This window comes from Schistocerca nitens, chromosome 5 (assembly GCF_023898315.1).
Source record: "Schistocerca nitens isolate TAMUIC-IGC-003100 chromosome 5, iqSchNite1.1, whole genome shotgun sequence".
In the NCBI taxonomy this organism is placed as follows: Eukaryota; Metazoa; Arthropoda; class Insecta; order Orthoptera; family Acrididae; genus Schistocerca; species Schistocerca nitens.
In genome coordinates this window covers 232,499,620-232,523,610 of record NC_064618.1, presented here as the reverse complement: position 1 = coordinate 232,523,610, position 23,991 = coordinate 232,499,620, and the positions used below count along the sequence as shown (strand labels likewise).

The window sequence follows — 23,991 nt, the reverse complement described above, 5'->3', positions numbered from 1 at the left end:
CGTCTAAAATCGAACAAAATAACTGTCCAGGAGAAAATTATGATACAGCTGTGGTCTCAAAAATTGGTGGAAATGTACTACAGTGGTGTTTCTCGTATCACATACGGAAGTCACAGTGAACATCTGCAAGGTATGTTTGGAGATATTCTCTATTAATTAATTAATTTCTTTCCACTTTGTGTATTTCAGTTGTCATGCAGTTGCAGTTTGAAATCGTGGGAACTCTGTGTAGCTTAATAAGATGGGATGAGGAAGTTTAGGTGTGAGTGATTAGTGGGTTAATAGAGTGTCCAAAGATGAAGTGTTTTGTATCAAGTCAGCCATATGATTCTTTTCAGGTGTGTAATATATTTTGATCTATTGCCGATGCCTTGAAATGCAGCCTCAAGTCAGTAATACACTATGGTGTTTAAACTGTCTTTTGAGATACAGGTATGTTATGGTTACTTATTCACAAAAGATTTAACTATCCATAACACCTACAAAAATTTCAAATGTTATTTTACTATCACACGTCAATATTATGCCACATATGCTTTTTAGAGTTGAGATCATCATTATAATCACCATGAACAGTTTTCAAGAAATTGGTGGATCGGTTTCTTCTGTCCTCCAGCCAACACTCTGCCACCAACCTGTTCCAGTCCTTTCCTTTTCTCCAAATATGATATTTTGCTTTTATGCCTCAATTCATCCATTCTGTCATATGTTCTCTTAAAATGTCAATATCACTTAAATCCATTGAGTCCATCACATCCTTCAAGGCAAGTCCTTTCCCATTTCCCTCAGCTCTTATCTGTCCAACCTTGTTACTCTCCTCTCTGCTACAGTGAAATTTCATTTCACGCGCTTGTATCTGGCTTTAATAACTTTTCTTCACAGTCCAGGTTTCAAAAGCAAAGGTTAGGACATGTTCATGTTCATAGTAAAATCAATATGCAATATTATTCTCTCTACCTTTATTCCCCACCAAGCTCCCGAAACTTCTCAGAAATTTGACTGCTTGCCCCCCCCCCCCCCTCTTTCTCTCGATGGCTTCCTCTTTTTTTTTTTTTTTTTTTTTTTTTCAATTTCTTTTCAGTACACTTCCAAAAGATTTCAGGTTGTCACCATTTTCTGGTTGTACTCCTGCCAGGAAGAGTCTTTGAGTAGTCCTCTCCCTCTTCCTGGTTATAATCAAGAATTCACTATTCATCGTATTTAATTTTGTACCCTACAATACCAACCCCTCTGCCAATGCACCTAATTGCAGCTGAACTTTATCTTTCTTATTACTTCAGATTACTACGTCATCACAGCAAAGGCTGTTACCTTATCATTATCTTCTCCAGCTTTGCCTGGCATCTTACGCATTATATCATTCATGACTGTTTTAAACCCCTTCTCTGCTGTATCCAATCAATTGCCTCACCTCCAATTTTAGCATACCTTTTATTTCCATGTTACATTTCTATCACCATGTCAACTGTATCTTTTTGTAGACCTGGAGTCTCTTTATGGCTTCTCGTACCTTATTGTGGCAAACACTGTCGTATGCTTTCCCTAGATTCCAGAAGACCCCCTTTGCCTTCACAGATAATGTGCCTCTTGCAGATGCCTTACAGCAAACAAAGTCTGTTGTTGTTGACCTCAGCCTAAGCCAAGCTTTAGCACAAGGTGTACAACTTTGCTTCCACCATTTGCCGATTGATGGCGACAACAGTAAGTTGTAAGAAACAGATCGCAGATGTCAGGCAGTTAGCTTGGACCTCGGTAAACATAACCTTATTCAAACATTAGTTGATTTGTGTCTGCATCATGAAGTTGTTCTTGATTGAAAATGTCAGTTTACGAGCCTAATTCTCATCATTTGTGGGAGGTGTTACTGTTTTGTTTCAATATGAAGAAAACAGTGGTTGAGTCTCATCAAATGCTCTCAAGTACGTATGGTAAGGATGCTACTAGTGAAAGAACATGTCGTGAGAGGTTTCAACACTTCAAGAACGGTGATTTTAATGTTGTAGACTGGCATAGTGGTGGAAGAGGGAATGTTTTCGAAGATGGAGAATTGGAGACATTGCCGAGTGAAGACTCACGTCAAACTCAGAAGAATTGGCACCATTAATGGGAATGACACAGCAAGCCATTTCAGAATGTCTCAAGGCTATGGGCATGATTCAGAAAGAAGGAACTTGGGTCCCGTGTGAGCTGAAACCAAGCGACGTTGGACAGTGTTTGTGTGTTTTTGAACAGTTGCTTCAGAGGCAAAAACGGAAGGGATTTCTGCATCGCACTATGATCGGGGATGAAAAATTGGTTCATTACAATAACCCAAAAAATCATGTGGATATCTTGATCATGCTTCCACGTCGGCAGCCAAACCTAATGTTCACGGCTCCAAGATCATGCTCTGCATTTGGTGGGACCAGCTCAGCGTCATGTTCTATGAGGTATTAAAACCAAGTGAAACAATCACAGGTGCTCATTATTGAATGTAATTAAAGCGTTTGAACAGAGCATTAAAAGACAAATGGGTGAAATACAGTGAGAAGCACGATAAAGTGCTTTTGCAGCATGACAACACTTGACCCCACGTTGCAAAAAGAGGTCAAAACATACTTGGGAAATATTAAAATGGGAAGTCCTACCCCACCTGCCGTATTCTCCAGACATTGCTCCCTCTGACTATCACCTGTTTAGATCAAAGGTGCATGGCCTGGCTGACCGACACTTCCGATCTCATGAAGAAGTCAATTCAAAATATGAACAATTTTTTCGACGCAGGATTCGTACACTGCCAGAAAGATGGGAGAAAGTAGTGGCCAGTGATGGAAAATACTCTGAATGATACATGTGTAACCAGTTTGTTTCATAAAAGCCTCAAATGTTGGGGAAAAAAATGGTGGAAGCCAAGTTGTACACCTTGTAGCTTCTTCATTTTTATCTCAGTTTGATCTCTTTTTCTCTTCCCTAAAATTTTCTCAAACAGTGGCACGGTAGGGGCACTCCTCTATACTTAAATTCTCTCTCATTTCGTATCTAGAAGACAATGATGATCATTGCTTTTCTCTAGTCTTCTGTAGTTGACTTCCCCCTGTAAGCTACCCTCATCATGAGCTATAGTTCCCACTTCTCTTCAACTCCAGCTGCTGTCACCATTTCTGCTGACACCTCACCTATATGTGCTTCTACCTTTCCTCATTTGGTACTGTCTATTGCTCACTATGCTTTTACCCAAGGCAAATTCTTTCCAGTTTCTTCTCCCTGGTTGTCATCTCTCCCTTCAATGGCCTCTCCCTCCTCAGCTATCCAATTTATGTTCTTGTCTTCTTACACTATATGTATGCATTTTTCCATCTATTTCTGCCTCTCCTCTGCTAGTATAAGCCTGGCTTGCTTCTTGTTGGTACTGTATTCATCAACTGTATCTTGTGTCTTTTGCTCAAACTATATCAGCTGTGCTGATTCAATTGTGAGTTATTGTCTCTGCCATTATTATTCCATTCAAGAACATAGTGATTTAAAATACTTATCTTTGATTTTTATGTCACAAAAATTCATTAACTTATAAGAAATCTTTTGCCAACTTTTAAGTTCACAAGCTGCTAACATATGCTACATGGTTTGGAATTTCTATGTATCTGAGGGAACTGAAGGGTCTGTGAAATATATTATTTTATATTACTTATATTATTTTATATACTCACTATATTGTGAAACATGTTTAAATGAATGTTCATGGGTAATTTCATTTTTTTCCCCTTATCCTCATTCTAACATCAATAACAGAAGCAATGTAAGCTCCCGTATCTTCCACTCGCCAACTATCGGATTATCATAGGCACTGGTGAAACCACAGATCATACAATAAAAGCTCCACGATGGAATAACAACCATATGATAAGGATAGAGGGGACACTGAGTCACAGACAGGCACAATGAAAAAGCCTGCTGCACTTTTAAGCTTTTCGACAAAAAAGACCTCCTTCCAAAAAAACAACCACAGACAGATTCACACAAGCACAGCTCATACACACAGGGCCATGTCTCTGGGTTGGTTGGCTGGTTGGTTAATTTTGGGGATGGGAAATAACAGCAAGGTCATCAATCCCATCGGGTTGAGAAAGGGTTTAGAGGGAAGTCACCTGGGCCCTTTCAAAGGAATCAGCCCCGAATTTGCCTGAAGAGATTTAGGAAAATCACAGAAAACCTAAATCAGGATGTCCAGATTCGGGTTTGAGCCTTCATCCTCCAAAATGTGAGGCCAGTGTACTAACCACCGCGCCACTTTGCTCGGTCTGTCTCCGGGGGCTTGCGCCCAAGAAACCAGAGATGGTGGCCATGTGTGTAGAGCTGTGCTTTGTGTGTGTGTGTGTGTGTGTGTGTGTGTGTGTGTGTGTGTGTTCTATTCAGAAAGATGGGTGACAGGCTTTATTTGTTCAAAAGCTTAAATGTGTAGCCGTCTTTTTCACTGTGACTGTCTTGGACTCAACACTTCCTCTATGTGATGAGCAACAACTTGCCCTTTTCATTTTGTCATCATACAACAAATAATTTTTTAAGTTACAGTTGTAATTACTAGGGTTTTCGCGAGATTACTTGAAAAGAAATGGGAACTGTATTTATTATCATGCTAAATAGAAAGATTGATGTGACAGAAAAATAAAAATAAATTTTGATCTAATAAAAACAACTCTGAAACACTCATCTATCTGTGTACTTTGAATGAATTTAAAATTTTACACCATTATTTGAAACTTTTTGGTAAGAAAAAATAAAATCTACAACAAAAATGAAAAACAAATTATTCTAAGAGATTGTTGTTGTTTGTAAATTTTTGGTATTCAACCATAAGATTACCAGTCTCTTTGCTTTAAAAGGAAACCTCAAGATAATAAGTGAAACCATAGAAATGAGAACAGAAACTCTGAGCTGAAATACTAATAAGTATTTAAAAAAAAAAAAGATCTGAGTGAAGTGAGAAATGTAGTTAATACTTACAGAAGCAACAGCTCTCAGCTGTGCAAGTTCCTGATTCAATTGCGAGATCTTATCTCTGTCTTTAACCATAGTTTCTTGAAGAGATGTTCGCCATTCCCTTTCAATTTTTAGATCTCCTTCAACACTCATTGTCTTAACGTCCTTCTCCATTAGCTGCTGTCCCAGTTTACGCAGGGATTCTTCAGCACTGTTTTTCTCTTGTTCAGTCCTCTTCATGCTGTCATAAGCCAATAAAGCCATTTTGGAATAGGGGCATAACACAGGATAAATTAGGAACAGGGTTCTCAAAATAAAATAAAAAATTACTTCCAAGTAATAAAAAATTAAATTCAGAAACAAACAGGTGGTGCAGGTAATAAAAGCATACTTTGCAGTGTGATAATGGCAAACCATCAAAACAGATAAACCACAAATCAAACAGGGGATAATAAAAACAGGCATATAACTGCAGAGGAAAAATATTTTCATGCAATATATTGTTCAATAACTTCAAGTCAAAGTTTGTTGTGAATAAATATTTTATTCCTCATTAAATTTACAAGCTTAAGCATATTCTTTCTATTGTAGATAAAGATTTTTTTAAATTTATTAATTTCACACATTATAGTGCAAAAACAAACATGCAAACATCAGTCAGTCAATGTCACTTGACACTGTATACACAAAATGTTAACAACTGTCAATTTACTTTGTGGCACCTGTGATGAAGGTTTGCCAACATATCCAACAGAATGTAATCGAGTTGATCTCTAAATTTCTCACTTTTACAATGCAGATCATCTGCACAATTACAGACAAGAAAAAGTTCTGGCTATGCTAATTAATGCTTTTTAACACAGCCTTTGTCCCTCCGTGTCCATTTTCAGTTAACAAATATTACAACAGAGAAACAAACAACAGACTTAACTATTTAAAGCTTTTAAAATAGATTTTTTGAATACTACAAAATATATTAGTAGCACAAAGTAATTATTTATTCATGTGTACAGAAATAATGTGCAGAACTAAAATAACTTAAAACTATAAATACCAAATTAGCACGATATTGGTAAGAACAGATATTAGTTATTTTAAAACTGGCCAGAGCAAACGGAGTATTCAAATAGAATGTGTGTGTGTGTGTGTGTGTGTGTGTGTGTGTGTGTGTCACACAATGGTGATAAAATTTTTCTCGCCTTGATTAATTAACGCATAAATGTCAATCAGTGCAATGAAAAGATGTACATAATGAACTTATGACAGCAGAAACCATTTATAAAAGACAAAATCATTTTGGTATCACAACAGTGTGGAATTTGTTTTACTTTTTTCACTCAAAACCAAAAAGTAAGTTTTAATAAATTAAGGTTGTTCAATTATAAAGTTATTATGCTATTAATGCAAACAGTGCTCCCACACAGGAAAGATGGGAAGCTTTAGAATCGTTGAGAAAAGCATAGAAAAGTTATTTCTGCAAGCAGTGGAGTTCAGTCAATTGTTTAAAATTGTGTCACAACAACACAGTTCAAAAATATATTTTTTGCACACATTTATGAAAATAATTTTATTTGCAATCACATACGCATTTGAGGATGCTTTTGCTCAGTGTACAGCCATTAAGAAAGGGCAAGCAGTGTTTTTTATGGGTCATGTTACATAATCTGAGAGCAATGAATCAAGCACACAATAAATGACCTTGGGATGATAATATAAAAGATAGTCATTACTTTCAACAGACTCACTTAAATCTGCCTCTGAGAAACGTTTTAAGGCATGTGCCGTCTTAGTAATATATGAGGCTGTTGTTGACATGTGTTAAAATTTTTCCTTTTATATACACAAGCAAAATTACAACAAGTACAAAGTATGTTCAAGCTTTCCATTGCCTTCTCCTTCTGTTTCATAACAATCATCCATACACTGATTACGAATTCTCATCTAACAGTTGCAGTACACTGTCTTTACGACCTACTAGAACAAACACCAGACACATTTCCTTTGTGCATGTTTGTTAATAGTTTTCCAACATTTATTAATATCCAGGTAATATTACTGGGTTATAAACTGACTTCAAATGGTTGGTTTTATGTGACTTTAGTATTTTATTCACATAAATCTAATTCACTTTCAGTATTTAACCAAACCAAATTTTTGATTTTCAAAACTGACAGTTATCATTGTTAGATAACGCAGTTCAAATCAATTTCCTTTTAATAATGTTTAAGGCAGGTTAAAAATAAGGAATCTAAGTAAATACATGCCATCAGCAATGCCAACAGCAACCTTATAGGATGTTTAAAATTCTGAAGTAATGACTATCTTATGATTTGTATGTTTCAACTACTTCTGTGAAAGACAATAACTTGGAGTACAGCATTTAACTTCAAATACAGTTCATCCAATGAATAACACATAACTTTCAATATACTTCTACAGCATCTTAATGTAGTATCAGTTGATACATCTTATGGGAGGTAAGTTTGTTTAAAATACTTACATTTGCTATACACCAGTCTCATTAAAAATCTCATTTGATGTATCAATTATTGCCTTGTAACTAATGAGTTATGTATAAAAACTATAAATATGATGTATTGTCTATCACAGAAGTTATTCCACATTCTTTATGCTTTCAGAGCTTACACCAACAAAAAAAAACCAGTTATACAAAAATTACTATCATCTATCACCACAAAAAATAGGAACATTTAGAAACAATTTTTTTCTTGGAAGATAAAGACATTGTAATGCTGCTCAATGAAAATTTGGTGGACTGCTAGAGAATCTGACTAGTAAGCTAACACAAACAGTTTTACTCTCTGAATTCTGTAAAAATTGCTCTATGTAATTTCTCTGACTCCAGACCCATTACAGCATATCAGAGCTTGCCACTTACTAAGAACCCACAGCCAGATTAAGACTGAAATAGTACCTACTTTTCCTCCATCGTTTGTATTGTTTCAGACATGGCTACGTTCTTTGCTTCCAACTTGTTCTTTAGTTCAGTTTTGTGTTTAAGTGAGCTTTCACACTCCTGCAATGCAACAACACAGATTGATAGCTCAATAAACAATATTAACAACACAGTGAAATTGCACTGAAGTATAAATAAAACAAGAAATTACAGTGTTCATGTTAAATTTAGACAATATTTTGCTACTGCAAACAGAGTTTATAAAAGTTATTTTTTGGGAGGAGTTGTCTGTTTTTGCTGGTTTCCCCTTGATGAATGTGCCCCCCTTTCAGCATCCTTCAATAAATGGTTGTATTTCTCCAAGTTGTTTAGGATTTGCCCAATCTGGCTTGTCTTAGCCTGAAGACGTGTCACCATCTCACCCTTCTCAGTCAACTCCTGCTCACATTCCTAAAACGTGAATGGATAACAATGTAAAATGACCTGAGTAATAAGATTTTTTGCAAGTATTTCGAAGGAATTGGCCTGTATTAATATAGTTACTGTTACAATTTAGTAAGTAGTCAATATAATCAATTAAAAAGGCCAGCAAACAGGTGATCTAACTTGCTAATAACACTGATTTTGAAAACACAGTAAAATCAAATTTAAGTGTATCATGCCAACAACAATGCATTCTGAAACAATTTTGACAGTTATAGCAAACAAGTTAAAAAAATTTTATTTACCATACAAGCTACAACCCAAAAGGAGCAAAAAAATGTGCCTCTACAAACTTCTTTTTTTTCTTTTCCAGAAAGCTATCATTCATGTAGGATGTACAGAAATCTACTTCCTTTTCCATTTCCTCAGAACTGAGATGGAACACTCAACACAGTTAATTCACACAGTGTGTAATTTAAAGTGCCTTCATCTGCTGAGTTTCTTTTGTAACATCTACCTCCAACTACATGATGACATAAAAACAATCTTGCCTGTTTAAGCATACAGCAAACAAAGTTATAAAATGGGTAGTGTGTGTGTGTGTGTGTGTGTGTGTGTGTGTGTGTGTGTCCATGCAAATAGTGGACAGGGAGGTGCAATCAGGAACATACATCCATCCATCCATCCTTCACTACGAAAGTTACAAACCATGCAAAGAGTGACTATATTCTAAGCACACCTGACAAGTCATTACTGCTGAGCAGTGAACAGTGAATCCACTGGCCTTTGTCCATAAGGAAACAGTGAAACCACTGAGCAAGAATTTATTGCAGCTACATTCTATTTCAAAAACATTGTTAATATGATGGTGGAAAAGCCTAGTGGGGAGTAAAGGTATCAACTAACCGAATATGTGTAAGTATTGAGCCAGCAAAGGCAGACAAACACAAAAGAAAACTTTGCTAACTTTTGTACTAACAAGGGAACCTCCCCATCGCACCCCCCTCAGATTTAGTTATAAATTGACACAGTGGATAGGCCTTGAAAAACTGAACACAGATCAATCGAGAAAACAGGAAGAAGTTGTGTGGAACTATGAAAAAATAAACAAAATATAAAAACTGAGTAGTCCAAGTGTAACATATCCAACATATAGGACAATATAACACGAAGAGCGCCGTGGTCCCGTGGTTAGAGTGAGCAACTGCGAAACGAGAGGTCCTTGGTTTGAGTCCTCCCTCGAGCAAAAATTTTACTTACTTTATTTTCACAAAGTTACGATCTGACCGTTCATTCATTGACGTCTCTGTTCACTGTAATAAGTTTAGTGTCTGTGTTTTGCGACCGCACCACAAAACCGTGCGATTAGTAGACGAAAGGACGTGCCTCTCCAATAGGAACCGAAAACATTTGATCGCAAATTCATAGGTCAACCGATTCCTCCACAGGAAAACACATCTGAAATATTCTATACGACACTGGTGACGGCATGTGCGTCACATTACAGGAATATGTTGTCGACCCACCTAACTTGCACACTTGGCGAATGGGTAAAAAGATTCTTCTACCTTGCCCGATTTAGGTTTTCTTGTGGATGTGATAATCACTACCAAAAAAGTGATGAAAACATTGCGTTTGTCGCATAAACGGCAACAAATAAATGCAACAGTTTCACAGTCGCACAGTTTTCCCTGTGCTCTGTCAAAACAAACGTTTTTAACGTTTTCAAGTTTTTCTGTGGGTAGACCGTCAAATCCTGCATGTGTCCAAGCAAATCTGAACATGTCCTGAAATTTTGGAGAGAAAAGTTGATCATGTCTGAGTGCATGAACTTTGATAATTGTCTGAAAATAAAAAAATTAAAACTTTTCACTCGAGGGAGGGTTGAACTAGGGACCTTCCGTTCCGTAGCTGCTCACGGTAACCACAGGACCACAGTGCTCCTCAGTGAACAAGTACCTTAATGTGACATATCTTGCACACGGACTACTCAGTTTGTATATTTTGCTTATTTTTTTCATAGTTCCATACAACTTCTTCCTGTTTTCTCGATTGATCTGTGTTCAGTTTTTCATGGCCTATCCCTGTGCCAACTTATAACTAAATCTGAGGGGGGTGCGATGGGGAGGTTCCCTTGTAAGTGTGTGTGTGTGTGTGTGTGTGTGTGTGTGTGTGTGAGAGAGAGAGAGAGAGAGAGAGAGAGAGAGAGAGGGAGAGAGGGAGAGAGGGTGGGAGGGTGGGAGGGTGGGAGGGAGGGAGGGAGAGAGGGAGAGGCTTTAGCTGTGTATATACAAACACACTTCTGCCCTACAAATTTCTTACCCTTTCTATTCAACATATGTAGTCTACAGTAATGATTTGTTAGTTAATTTGTAACTGCTGGAATGGGCTACATCTGCTGAACAAATGCTTTAAGGTTATAACAGTACACTAAGAGTCAAATTTTATTTTCATGCTAATGGAAGAAAAGTTATTATTTATTTCTACAACTGGAATTTAAAGGAATTATTATTACTAGTAGTACTCAAAGAATAGTGGATTATATTCTGTACATGGAATCATAAACAAACTGTTAAATGCAGTATTTCCATAAAGAACACAAAAAAGATAGAAAGGTACCTCACCGCTTGCATGTAGAATCATTCTTTTGTTTTGCCTGTGTCTGTGTATATGTATGTGTAGGAGGCAGGGGGGGGGGGGTTACACATGCTTTATTATGAATTATTGTGTAATCAGAATGAGGGTACATGCCCACAATTTCCAAAGCCTGAAAATGTTAATTATTTTTCAATTTATTTATAGGGAATGGAAAATATGACAAGCTGTGGATTGACAGGTACTTCTCAACATTTTGAAAATAACATAAGAAATTGTAAGATGAAATAACACGTAAAACAGGCAGATAAAGAAACTGTAAAATATAGTACAGGTAAAACAGGCAGAAAAACAAGGGGGGAAAGCAAACATTTTTCCACCGTGCAATGGGTAAGTGCATAAACATTAACAGTTGACAGAATAGTAAAAGGCACATCATCTTACCTTCCACAATTGTAACCAGCCTGATAACAAAACAAATTAAACAATTGTACATTTAGTATCTGCACTTGAGAATAATTGCTCCATTTAACTTCTGAGAATGATGTAAATTATGAGATGCAATGTAAAGCAAATGTCAGTGATACCTGAATAAAGCAACGCAACATCAAGCTATGATACATGACTATCGCCGTCTATAATCTGAGAATATTAACAGGAAGCAGGGGCACATGTGTCTGATAAATGAATGACTGTGGCAGAATACATTGGAATGTTTGGGGGAAGAGACCAAACAGCAAGGTCATCGGTCTCATCGGATTAGAGAAGGATGGCGAAGGAAGTCAGCCGTGCCCTTTCAAAGGAACCATCCCAGCTCGGCATTTACCTGGATTGATTTAGGGAAATCACAGAAAACCTAAATCAGGATGGCCGGACACGGGATTGAACTGTAATCCTCCCGAATGCGAGTCCAGTGTGCTAACCATTTCATCACCTCGCTCAGTGTGGCAGAGTGGAATATGTGATAAAAATCAGAGATGAAAAAGTGACAGTAAACACATAAGATATCTATTTTCTTAAATCTTACAATATATCACCTTTCTCCGACGCTTGGAAATTTTATTGCTATTAAATTGAAACTTCCAGCCACAGAAAATGTTTACATAACCCTGACCCAAGGAGGGAACCAGCATAGAGAAGACACAGTACTCATGGTATTCTCCTGTGTGTCACAACAGCAGCCCAAAACTGGTCAGCAACCAAACAAGATACAGTATGTGCAGGTTCCCAAGACCACTGCTCTGTATTTGGTAATTAATGAGAATGTACTACACAGTCACAGACTAAAACACTTTTTTAGTTGTTCCTTGTCTGTCAAAAATTATGTGGCAGTTCTGAATGTCACATCAGCAATAATGACTGTGGTCTCTACTTTTTCTCCCATCTTTTTGAGTCCTCAGTCTTCTGACTGGTTTGATGAGGCTTGCCACGGATTCCTCGCCTGTGTCAACATCTTCACCTCAGAATAGCACTTGCAACATATGTCCTCAATTATTTGCTGGACGTATTTCAATCTCATTCTTCCTCTAGAGATTTTACTCTCTACAGCTCCCTCTAGTACCATGGAAGTTATTCCGTGATATCTTAACAGATGTCCTACCATCCTGTCCCTTATTCTTGTCAGTGTTTTCCACACATCCCTTTCCTTGCTGATTCTCCTCATTCTTTATTTTATCAGTCCACCTAATTTGCAACACTGTTCTGCAACACCACATCTCGAATGCTTCGATTCTCTTCTTTTCTGATTTTTTCCACATCCACTTTGTCCCAATTGGACATTCTCAGAAATTTCTTCCTCAAATTAAGGCCAATATTTGAAACTAGTAGACTTCCCTCGGCCAGGAATAGCCTTTTTGCCACTAATAGTCTGCTTTTTATGTCCTCCTTGCTCCAACCATCATGGGTTACATGGCTGCCTAGGTGGCAGAATTCCTAACTTGATCTAATTTGTGATCACCAACCCTGATGTCAAGTTTCTCACTGTTCTTATATCTGCTACTGCTCATTACTTTCGCCTTTCTTTTGATTTGCTCTCAATATTCTGTGCAGGTTAGAATGTTCATTCCATTCAGCAGATCCTGTAATTCTTCTTCACTTTCACTGGAGTTATTAAAGTCATCAATGAATTTTATCATAAATATCCTTTCATCTTGAACCTTTCTTTTTATTTCCATAATTGCTTCTTCAATGTATAGACTGAGCATTAATGGCGAAAGACTACATGCCTGTCTTACACATTTTTTAATCCAAGTACCTCGTGCTTCGTCTCGCGATCTTATTGTTCCCTTTTGGTTCTTGTAAATACTATATGTTACCTGTCTTCCCCTTTAGCTTACCCCTATTTTTCTCAAACTTTCAAACATCTTGCACCATTTTACATTGTGAAATTTAAAATTTCCATTTTGCATTGTCAACCGCTTTTTCCAGGCTGACAAATCCTATGAATGTGTCTTGATTTTTCTTGAGTCTTATCTCCATTATCAACTCCAAAGTCAAACTGCCTCTCTGGTGCCTTTGCCTTTCCTAAAGCCTGTTGTTCTGTACATTATTCTTGTCAGCAACTTGGATGCATGAGCTGTTAAGTTGATTGTGTGATAATTCTCACACTTGTTCGCTTTTGCAAACTCTGGAATTGTGTGGATGTTGTTTTTCCGAAAGTCAGTTGGTATATCAGCAGATTCATACATTCTACACACCTATGTGAAGAGTCATATTGTTGCCACTTCCCCCAATGATGTTAGAAATTCTGATGGAATTTTATCTATCCCTTCTGCCTTATTTGATCTTAAGTCCTCCAAAGCTCTATTAAATTCTGATTCTAATACTGAAATCCCTCATCTTTTTTACATCGATTCCTGTTTCTTCTTCTATCACATCAGAGAAATGTTCCTCCACAAAGAGGCCTGCAATTTACTCTTTCCACCTATCTGCTCTCTCATCTGCATGTAACAGTGGAATTCCCATTGCACTCTTACTATTACTACCCTTGCTTTTAATTTCACTGAAGTTTGTTTTGACTATTCTATATGCTGAGTCAGTCCTTCCGACAATCATTTCTATTTCTTCACAGTTTCTCTGGAGCCAATTCCTATTTACTTCATTCCTACGAGACATGTTTCTATATTCCCGAATTTCTCTGAACATATTTGTACTTACTTCTTTTATCAATCAGCTGAAGTATTTCTTCTGTTACCCATGGTTTCTTTGCAGTTACCTTCTTTGTACCTATGTTTTTCTTTCCAATGTCTGTGATTGCCCTTCTCAGACATGTACATTCCTCTTAAACTGAACTGCCTACTGAGCTATTCCTTATCAAAGTATCTACAGTCTTAGAGAACTTCAAGTGTATCTCTTCATTCCTTAGTACTTCCATGTCCCATTTATTTGCACACTGATTTTTCCTGGCTGGTGTCTTAAATTTCAGCCTACTCTTCATCACTAACAAATTATGATCTGAGTCTATACCTGCTCCTGGGTATGATTTATAATCCAGTATCTGATTTTGGAATCTCTGCCTGACTGTGATGTAATATAACTGAAATCTTCCTCTGTCTACTGACCTTTTGTAAGTATACCAACTCCTCTTGTGACTCTTGATTTTGATCAGCATATTTGCTATTACTAGCTGAAATTTATTGCAGAACTCTAATTCTTTCTCCTCTCTTATTCCTTGTACCAAGTACACATTCTCCCATAAACCCTTTCTTCTATTACTTTCCCTACAACTGCATTCTACTCCCCCATGACAATTAGATTTTCATCTCCCTTTACACACTGAATTACCTGCTTATTATCCTCAAGTACCTGAACTATCAATGTAGGTGTTGGTATGCTGTTGATTTTGAACTGTTCATAGTAACTCCCTTTCTGCCCTATCTTCCTATTCATAACGAATCCTACTTCCGTTATAACATTTTCTGCTACTATTGATATTACCCAATACTCGCCTGACCAGAAATCTTTGTCTTCTTTCTATTCCACTTTATTAACCCCCACTGCTTCTAGATTGAGCCTCTGCATTTCCATTTTCAGCTTCTGTACCATGTTCAAACTTCACACATGCCACACCTTGACTTGTAGAAATTATCCTTTCATTGGTCGTTCAATCCTTTCCTCACGGTCATCTCCCCTTGGCAGCCCCTCCCAGAGATCCAATTGGAGGAATAGTCTGGAATCTTTTGCCAATGGAGAGATCATCATGACACTTCTTCAGTTACAAGCAACATTTCCAGTGGTTACACATTACATGGCTTTACTGCACTGCTTTCCATTGCATTCTGCATCTTCATGCCATTGATCATTGCTGATTCTTCCACCTTTAGGGGCAGTTTCCTACCCCAAGGACAAGACAGTGCCCTGAACCTTTGTCCACTCCTCTGCCCTCTTTGACAAGGCCATGGCGCAGAGAGGGTGACTTACCCAAGAAATCTTCAGCTGCCATTGCTGATGATTTTTATTCAAAATTTAAGTTGTGGCAGGGTTAAAAGCCGGGACCGGGGGCATTTTGATTACTACATCTACATCTACATGATTACTCTGCAATTCACATTTAAGTGCTTGGCAGAGGGTTCACTGAACCACAATCATACTATCTCCCTACCATTCCACTCCCGAACAGCGTGCGGAAAAAACGAACACCTAAACCTTTCTGTTCAAGCTCTGATTTCTCTTATTTTATTTTGATGATCATTCCTACCTATGTAGGTTGGGCTCAACAAAATATTTTCGCATTCGGAAGAGAAAGTTGGTGACTGAAATTTTGTAAATAGATCACGCCGCGACGAAAAACTTCTTTGTTTTAATGACTTCCATCCCAACTCGCGTATCATATCTGCCACACTCTCTCCCCTATTACGCGATAATGCAAAACGAGCAGCCCTTTTTTGCACCCTTTCGATGTCCCCGGTCAATCCCACCTGGTAAGGATCCCACACCGCGCAGCAATATTCTAACAGAGGACGAACAAGTGTAGTGTAAGCCATCTCTTTAGTGGACTTGTTGCATCTTCTAAGTGTCCTGCCAATGAAACGCAACCTTTGGCTCGCCTTCCCCACAATATTATCTATGTGGTCTTTCCAATTGAAGTTGTTCGTAATTTTTACACCCAGGTACTTAGTTGAATTGACAGCCAATGAGAATTGTACTATTTATCGAGTAATCGAATTCCAACAGTTTTCTTTAGGAACTCATGTGAATCACCTCACACTTATCGTTATTTAACGTCAACTGCCACCTGCCACACCATACAGCAATCTTTTCTAAATCGCTTTGCAACTGATACTCGTCTTCGGATGACCTTACTAGACGGTAAATTACAGCATCATCTGTGAACTAATCAAAGACAGTACTCCTAGACCATGGGTACAGGTCTCCCATTTCTAATAAATGTTACTTACATAAAATGTAAACAGTAAAAGCTCATTTCAGAAACAAAACCATTCTTTTCTGATGAAAACTGCATCATGTTCCCTCCACCTCTGAACAAACAAAAACATTAGAAAACAGAGACAAGGAATTCCATATTTTTCAACCTGTTGGCACAGGCAAGTGTGATACATTTTACATTCAATTACACCCAAATTAGAGACAGCTGCTGTATTGGGGAGAGAATACTACCACCACTGTGATGGGTGGAATGGTTTGGTGATAGATGGAACGGATTAGCTATCATGTGACTGGAATGTCGTCAGATATTCCACTGGCTTTTGGCGTGCCAGTCAAGCACAAGACAGGCGTAAGGAGCTACTACATCTATTTCATACATACGTAGAATTATACTGCTCATAACTCTTTTTCAGGAAGATATTTAGTGCTTACACCATTAAGTAACTATCTCAACAATGTTTTTAATTCTGAGCTACAAATTCTATCTGTATGATAAGCAATTATATATGCTCCACATGGCTGTATTAAACTGAAAAGAAATAGTTACATATCTCTTTCTAAGAGAGAGGTCACTTGTGTTCATGCACAATGCACAAAGTGTTCTTTCAAAATGATACTTAGAATTATTTGTTTTTTGGTCTTTTTATACTGTTGTTCATAGTAAATATGATGCATTATAACTTGATAAAAAAATCAGTTTCAGACTAGTTTTCTAAGGCAATTACAGATGTGTCTGACAGAGAGCATGTTTGTTGGACACCAATTTTTTTTTTATCTTTTCAGTTCATATTACAAAGAGTAATGACTAGTGGAAACTTGTGTGATTTTACAAGTTCCTACCCCAGGTAACACAGAAGCACCTTCTTTTGTCACCCAATACTATCCTGGCCTTGAATTCCTCAACAGATTACTCCGCCAGGGCTATTAATTTCTCAAGTTGAGCCCTGAAATGAGACCATCCCACCATAATACGCTCTCTGCACCACCCAGAGTGGCCATTTGCTATCCTCCTGACCTCTGCAATGTCCTTGTCAAACGCTACAACATTTCGAAACCACCTTCCATAGCAGAGGTTCCTCCCTTGTAAACCACCCTGCTGCAAAACTTGCCCACTGATCCCTACACAACCACCCATTCCAGACCCACCACTGGAAAAATATACAAGGTGTGTTCAAAAAGAACAGAACTTTTGCTGTAACATCTTTATTGCTAACTGTACAACATTTTATACCAGCACCGTAAAAGTGGCCCCATCTACCGGCAATACACTGTTCCCATTGTCTCTTCCATGTTAGGAAAGCCTGTTGAAACTCATTTTCTGGGATGGCGCTCATGTCACAGTGTTGCGAATCTCCTCTATGGTTTCAAAAAGATGTGCTTTCACCTAAGTTTTAAGTTCAGGAAACAGGAAAAACTGCTGGGGTTAGGTCATGAGAAATGGACTATGACACCACCTTGTCATGATGCACCATCCAAGTCTGGTTTTCCCATAATTCAGGTCTCTTCCTATGCACAGCATCCCCCATGCCTGGTAGGATTCATCAGAAAATTCTCAGACAGTTAAATGACAATATTTGCAAGCCATAGCACAAACTTTCTACGTGGTCATCACCTTTTTGATGTGGAAGGTTGTCCAGGCTCAGGTATCACCGACCAACATTCTACCCTGCTGAATATACTTAAACCACTCATGACACTGCATACAGTCCTCCCCAGGTGATAAGTGAAGAAAGTTTTGCCAAATTTGCAGCAAAATTTCACACACACATGTAGCTCTTCAAGCACTTTCATTGCCACTTTGGCACAAATCCAACAAGCAACTTGTACACATGCTTGCTTCAAAAGCTGAAGCTCACTTGTTAATGGTCAGAGCAAAATGCAGCAAAAAGCAGTTTGTCATTTAAACTTTACAATATGTGCACTCAGTAGCCAGAGCACGCTACCTCTGCAGGGTGGCACACTATTTCAAAGGTTCAGTTTCTTTTTGAGCTCACTTCATATGCCATTCAAGACAGGGCTGCATGTGGAAACACACACACACACACACACACACACACACACACGACATTTATCAGCTGACATGTTCATTGCATGGTCTTCTACATTGGTATGACAACCACCAAACTGGCTGAACACATGAATGGGTACAGACAAACTGTCCATAAGGGGGATGTAAAATACCCAGTGACAGAACATGCCCTACAGTGTAACTTTAGGGACCTAGGCACATGCTGCACCACACAAGCCATTTTGATCCTTCCCCCCACGCCCCGTCACCAATCCCTTGGAACATCACAGATGGGAGCTTGTGCTCCAACACATCCTCTCATCCCACCATTCCCCTGGACTCAACTTAAGTTAACCTCTACTCCTGTTGTCTCTTTGGTCCCTTATTCATTTATTTATGTTTGAATTTTCTTCATTATTTATTTTGTTAACTTTCTCTTCTTACTTGGCACTATTCCTCTCGCACATACTTCTATACTTCTAAATCTATCTTCTTTGCTTTTAAGCTGGCACAGTACTTATGACGTATTACCTTTGACTTCCCTACGAAATGCTTTACTCAATCTTTGTTTACGTTCCTCCTATTATCTCATACTCCTGGCTGCAAGTGACCCACGTCTGCTTTTCATTAAGTTTCCGTAAGCTATGTTTTTATTTATTTATTTTTGTAGATTTTCCCCGGTTGTGTGCGACTGTCAGCTGTACAGAGGTTAGGTATTATTTGCTAAATTTGTAATTTCACTCTTCATACAAGAGAATCTTGAGATATTCATTGTCCCGACAGTAACACACTAAATGTTCAAAGCCCTGCTCAGCACCATCATCAATCCAAAATGGAGTCTTTTGTGTTGATGGTGGTGTCGCACAGAGCTCTGTGCTTTTAACTAGCTGTCGTTGCCATAAGGGCAATGAATACCTGAAGGGCCCTCATTTGTGGAGTGAAACTAATAATATAGCAAATAATAGGGAACTTATAGTGGTTTACATGTACCTTTAAAGAAACCTATGGTAATTTATCTGCACCTTAACATCATATACTTCCTTGACATCAGCTACTCTGGACTGCATTGGCGACTCAGTCTTCCATTTGCCAGACATTTTGTTTTCAGTTCACATGATCCCACAGTTTTTTTTTATATGTTCTGAACTTTGGAGGCATTTACAGTTCAGCACAGCACTGTAGATGATTACACAGGACATCCAAATGAGGGTCAATTAAATGAAGAGGAAAAAAATAACCCAGAAACAAAATTCCATACTTTGGAGATATTGTCACCAAGACAAGCACTTCTTATTCTGGCAGTGTTTCTTCCAGTATCAATTCAAAGCATTTCTTTAGAGCTTTTTGTTTCTCACAAAAAAACACTGAGAGTTTTAGATTTGGGATTCCATCTAGTAGTGTATGCACCTTGGGCAATCCACTTAGCAACACATGAATATTTCAAACTGATGTTCTTCGTGCAGAGAAAGGGGGGGGGGGGGGGGGGGGGACTTGAATAACAGATAACAGATGGATTTCAAAAGCATGTTGAGGCTTTACTCCTCGCTGCTGCACCATGAAAAATTTGACCCATCAGTTTACTCTTGTCTTAAAAAATGTTTTCTAGTGCAGGTAATTTATTACACACTTGGCAATGCACTGGAATACGTCTACTAAGTCAGTAGTCTCGTTAGCCTTTAATTGATTCAAATTTGCTCAACAAACCTCTGTCTCTCCTTGTTCTCACGACAGTTGTGTCCCTCCAGTCATGGGGTATGAGTGACCTGTCTTTCCTTTTTAGCCTACTCCAAACTATGCTTACTTTCTCTCCAAGGAAGGATCTAACAGCTCCAAAAGCTATGATAGTTTCTTATACTTTTGTGTGCATCTACTGGCAGTACTAAGAACTTCATCTCCTGAAGGTAAGTCATGGCCAGCAATTCTGCTTCATAAATTTAACAGACATACAATCTGCTGATTTAATTCTCTGTAAAATGGTAACTCTACTAATTTTCAACATATGTGGGAGTAGTCTATTGTTTATTGTCTTGGAAGTATCTTCTGAATGGGATTATTAGTTGACTTCATTGACATATTGTATTAGACCCAAAACAATTTCACACTTACTTTCAGGTCTTTTGACTTACATCCAATTACTGGACAAGTTATAAATAACCTTTTGCTTCCTAAATTTCAACTCTGCTACCTCCAGAATTTCAAAGGGAGCCATAATAATTAAACAGCTGAAGCTCTGCTTCCATGGTGAACTGGATACAGATTTATGTGAATCTTTCAACTGAAAATTGTCCATACTAGTCCAGAACTCAAATTTACAGATATTAAGTAATATTATTTTCAATCTGACACTCAATATTTGATAGTAAGAGATATTTTTGTAGAGTTTACATAGGTTGTATATTTGTCGGACGGTTTAAACATCGTAACACTATGCTCTTTCAAGTACTACACATCTGCCACTTAGCCTGCCAGTCCAGTGCAAGCTATTTCACCCTATAACAACTCTTTCATTGTATATGCTGCAAGTATGACGCTGTGCTACACTGTCTCCAGTTCTGAATGGTTGCACCTTTTAACTTCACACATTTTGTCCTAGAAGAAGTGTGCTTGCACAAAAATTTGGAGCAGAAATTAAAGTTCAGGGAAAATAAATTAAAACTTTGAAGTTTGCTAACGACATTGTACTTCTGTCAGAGATAACAAAGGGCATGGAAGAGCAATTGAACAGAATGGACAGCGTCTTGAAAGGAGCATATAAGATGAACATCAACAAAAGCAAAACAAGGATAATGAAATGTAATCAAATTAAATCAGGTGATGCTCGGGAAATCAGATTAGGAAATGAAACACTTGGAAAACAGTAGATGAGTTTTGATATTTGGGTAGCAAAAAACTGATGATGGTCGAAGTAGAGTTGATAAAAAATGTAGACTGACAATCACAAGAAAAGCTTTTCTGAAGAAGACACCTTTGTTAACATCAAATATAAATTTCAGCATTATGAAGCCTTTTCTGAAAGTATTTGTCTGGAGTGTAGCCATGTAGGGATGCGAACATATTTATAGTCTCACACCCAAAGAAATCTTTTATAACATTAGTGTCAATTCCTTTTGCAAGAAGCATTCTTCCTCAAGTTCCTCAGATGATATCATAAAAAAAATGAGGTCAAATTAATGGTCACACAGTTACAAGGAAGGAATTTTGAATATATCTTTCCCAAATGTGCCTATGATATGGAATGTTCTGGCACAGTATAAATAATTTAAAAGTGAAGGTAATGACTCACCAAATAGTAGAAGTGTTGAATCGTTGACAGGAACACAGTACGAATGGAAACATCACCAGGTTTTGGATGAATCCATTTTCGAGGAAGAGTGTACACACACACACACACACACACACACACAACTAAACAGTGCAGGCTGTACAGCTCTCTCTCTCTCTCTCTCTCTCTCTCTCTCTCTCTCTCTCGCCCCCCCTCCCTTCCGTGTGTGTGTGTGTGTGTGTGTGTGTGTGTGTGAGAGAGAGAGAGAGAGAGAGAGAGAGAGAGAGAGAGAGAGAGAGAGAGAGAGCACGTGCTCTAACTCAATAAATGATTTCTCCAAAGCTAGTGATAAACCACCACCCCCCCCCCCCCCCCCCTTCCATGAACTATGGACCTTGACATTTGTGGGGAGGCTTGCGTGCCTCAGTGATACAGATAGCCATTCTGTAGGTGCAACCACAACGGAGGGGTATCTGTTGAGAGGCCAGTCAAACATGTGGTTCCTGAAGAGGGGCGGCAGCCTTTTCAGTAGTTGCAGGGACAACAGTCTGGATGGTTGGCTGATCTGGCCTTGTAACACTAACGAAAACGGCCTTGCTGTGCTGGTACTGCGAACGGCTGAAGGCAAGGGGAAACTACAGCCATAATTTTTCCCAAGGATATGCAGCTTTACTGTATGGTTAAATGATGGCGTCCCCTTGGGTAAAATATTCCGGAGGTAAAATAGATCTCCAGGCAGGGACTACTCAAGAGGACATTGTTGTCAGGAGAAAGAAAACTGGCATTCTACGGATCGGAGTGTGGAATGTCAGATCCTTTAATCGGGCAGGTAGGTTAGAAAATTTAAAAAGGGAATTGGATAGGTTAAAGTTAGATATAGTGGGAATTAGTGAAGTTTGGTGGCAGGAGGAACAAGACTTCTGGTCAGGTGAATACAGGGTTATAAATACAAAATCAAATACGGGTAATGCAGGAGTAGGTTTAACAATGAATAGGAAAATAGGAATGTGGGTAAGCTACAACAAACAGCATAGTGAACACATTATTGTGGCCAAGATAGATACGAAGCCCACGCCTACCACAATAGTACAAGTTTATATGCCAACTAACTCAGCAGATGACGAAGAGATTGATGAAATATATGATGAGATAAAAGAAATTATTCAGATAGTGAAGGGAGACGAAAATTTAATTGTCATGGGTGACTGGAACTCGATAATAGGAAAAGGAAGAGAAGGAAATGTAGTAGGTGAATATGGAATGGGGGGAAGGAATGGAAGAGGAAGCCGCCTGGTAGAATTTTACACAGAGCATAACTAAATCATAGTTAACACTTGGTTCAAGAATCATAAAAGGAGGTTGTATGCATGGAAGAAGCCTGGTGATACTGGAAGGTCTCAGACAGATTATATAATGTAAGACAGAGATTCAGGAACCAGGTTTTAAATTCTAAGACATTTCCAGGGGCAGATGTGGACTCTGACCACAATCTATTGGTTATGAACTGCAGATTAAAACTGAAGAAACTGCAAAAAGGTAGGAATTTGAAGAGATGGGACCTGGATAAACTGAAAGAACCAGAGGTTGTAGAGAGCTTCAGAGAGAGCATTAGGGAACAATTGACAAGAATGTGGGCAAGAAATACAGTAGAAGAAGAATGGGTAGCTTTGAGAGACCAAATAATGAAGGTAGCAGGGGATCAAGTAGGTAAAAAGACGAGGGCTAATAGAAATCCTTGGGTAACAGAAGAGATATTGAATTTAACAGGCCCCAGGAGTAGACAACATTCCATTTGAACTACTGACAGCTTTTGGAGAGCCAGGCCTAACAAAACTCTACCATCTGGTGAGCACGATGTATGAGGCAGGTGAAATACCCTCAGACTTCAAGAAGAATATAATAATTCCAATCCCAAAGAAAGCAGGTGTTGACAGATGTGAAAATTACCGAACTATCAGTTTAATAAGCCACGGCTGCAAAATACTAACATGAATTCTTTACAGACAAATGGAAAAATTGGTAGAAGCAGACCTCAGGGAAGGTCAGTTTGGATTCCGTAGAAATGTTGGAACACGTGAGGCTATACTGACCCTACGACTTGTCTTAGAAAATGGATTAAGGAAAGGCAAACCTATGTTTCTCGCATTTGTAGACTTAGAGAAAGCCTCTGACAATGTTGACTGGAATACTCTCTTTCAAATTCTGAAGGTAGTATGGGTAAAATACAGGGAGCGAAAGGCTATTTACAATTTGTACAGAAACCTGATGGCAGTTACAGAGGGGCATGAAAGGGAAGCAGTGGTTGGGAAGGGATTGAGACAGGGTTGTAGCCTCTCCCCAATGTTATTCAATCCGTATATTGAGCAAGCAGTAAAGGAAACAAAAGAAAAATTCTGAGTAGGTATTAAAATCCATGGAGAAGAAATAAAAACGTCGAGGTTCGCC

General features: G+C 38.3%; 1 protein-coding gene across 4 annotated transcripts in view; it reads right to left on the bottom strand.

The window, feature by feature from the left end:
• Nucleotides 1–23,991, bottom strand: part of LOC126259256 (RUN and FYVE domain-containing protein 2) — a 164,630-nt gene that overhangs the window by 35,886 nt on the left and 104,753 nt on the right. For all 4 annotated transcript variants that reach the window (XM_049955887.1, XM_049955889.1, XM_049955888.1 and 1 more), the window contains 2 exons: nt 7,896–7,993; nt 4,981–5,197 (listed from right to left, as the gene is read on the bottom strand). In XM_049955887.1, the coding sequence (XP_049811844.1) occupies nt 4,981–5,197; nt 7,896–7,993 (315 nt within the window). The remainder of the gene's footprint in view (nt 1–4,980; nt 5,198–7,895; nt 7,994–23,991) is intronic.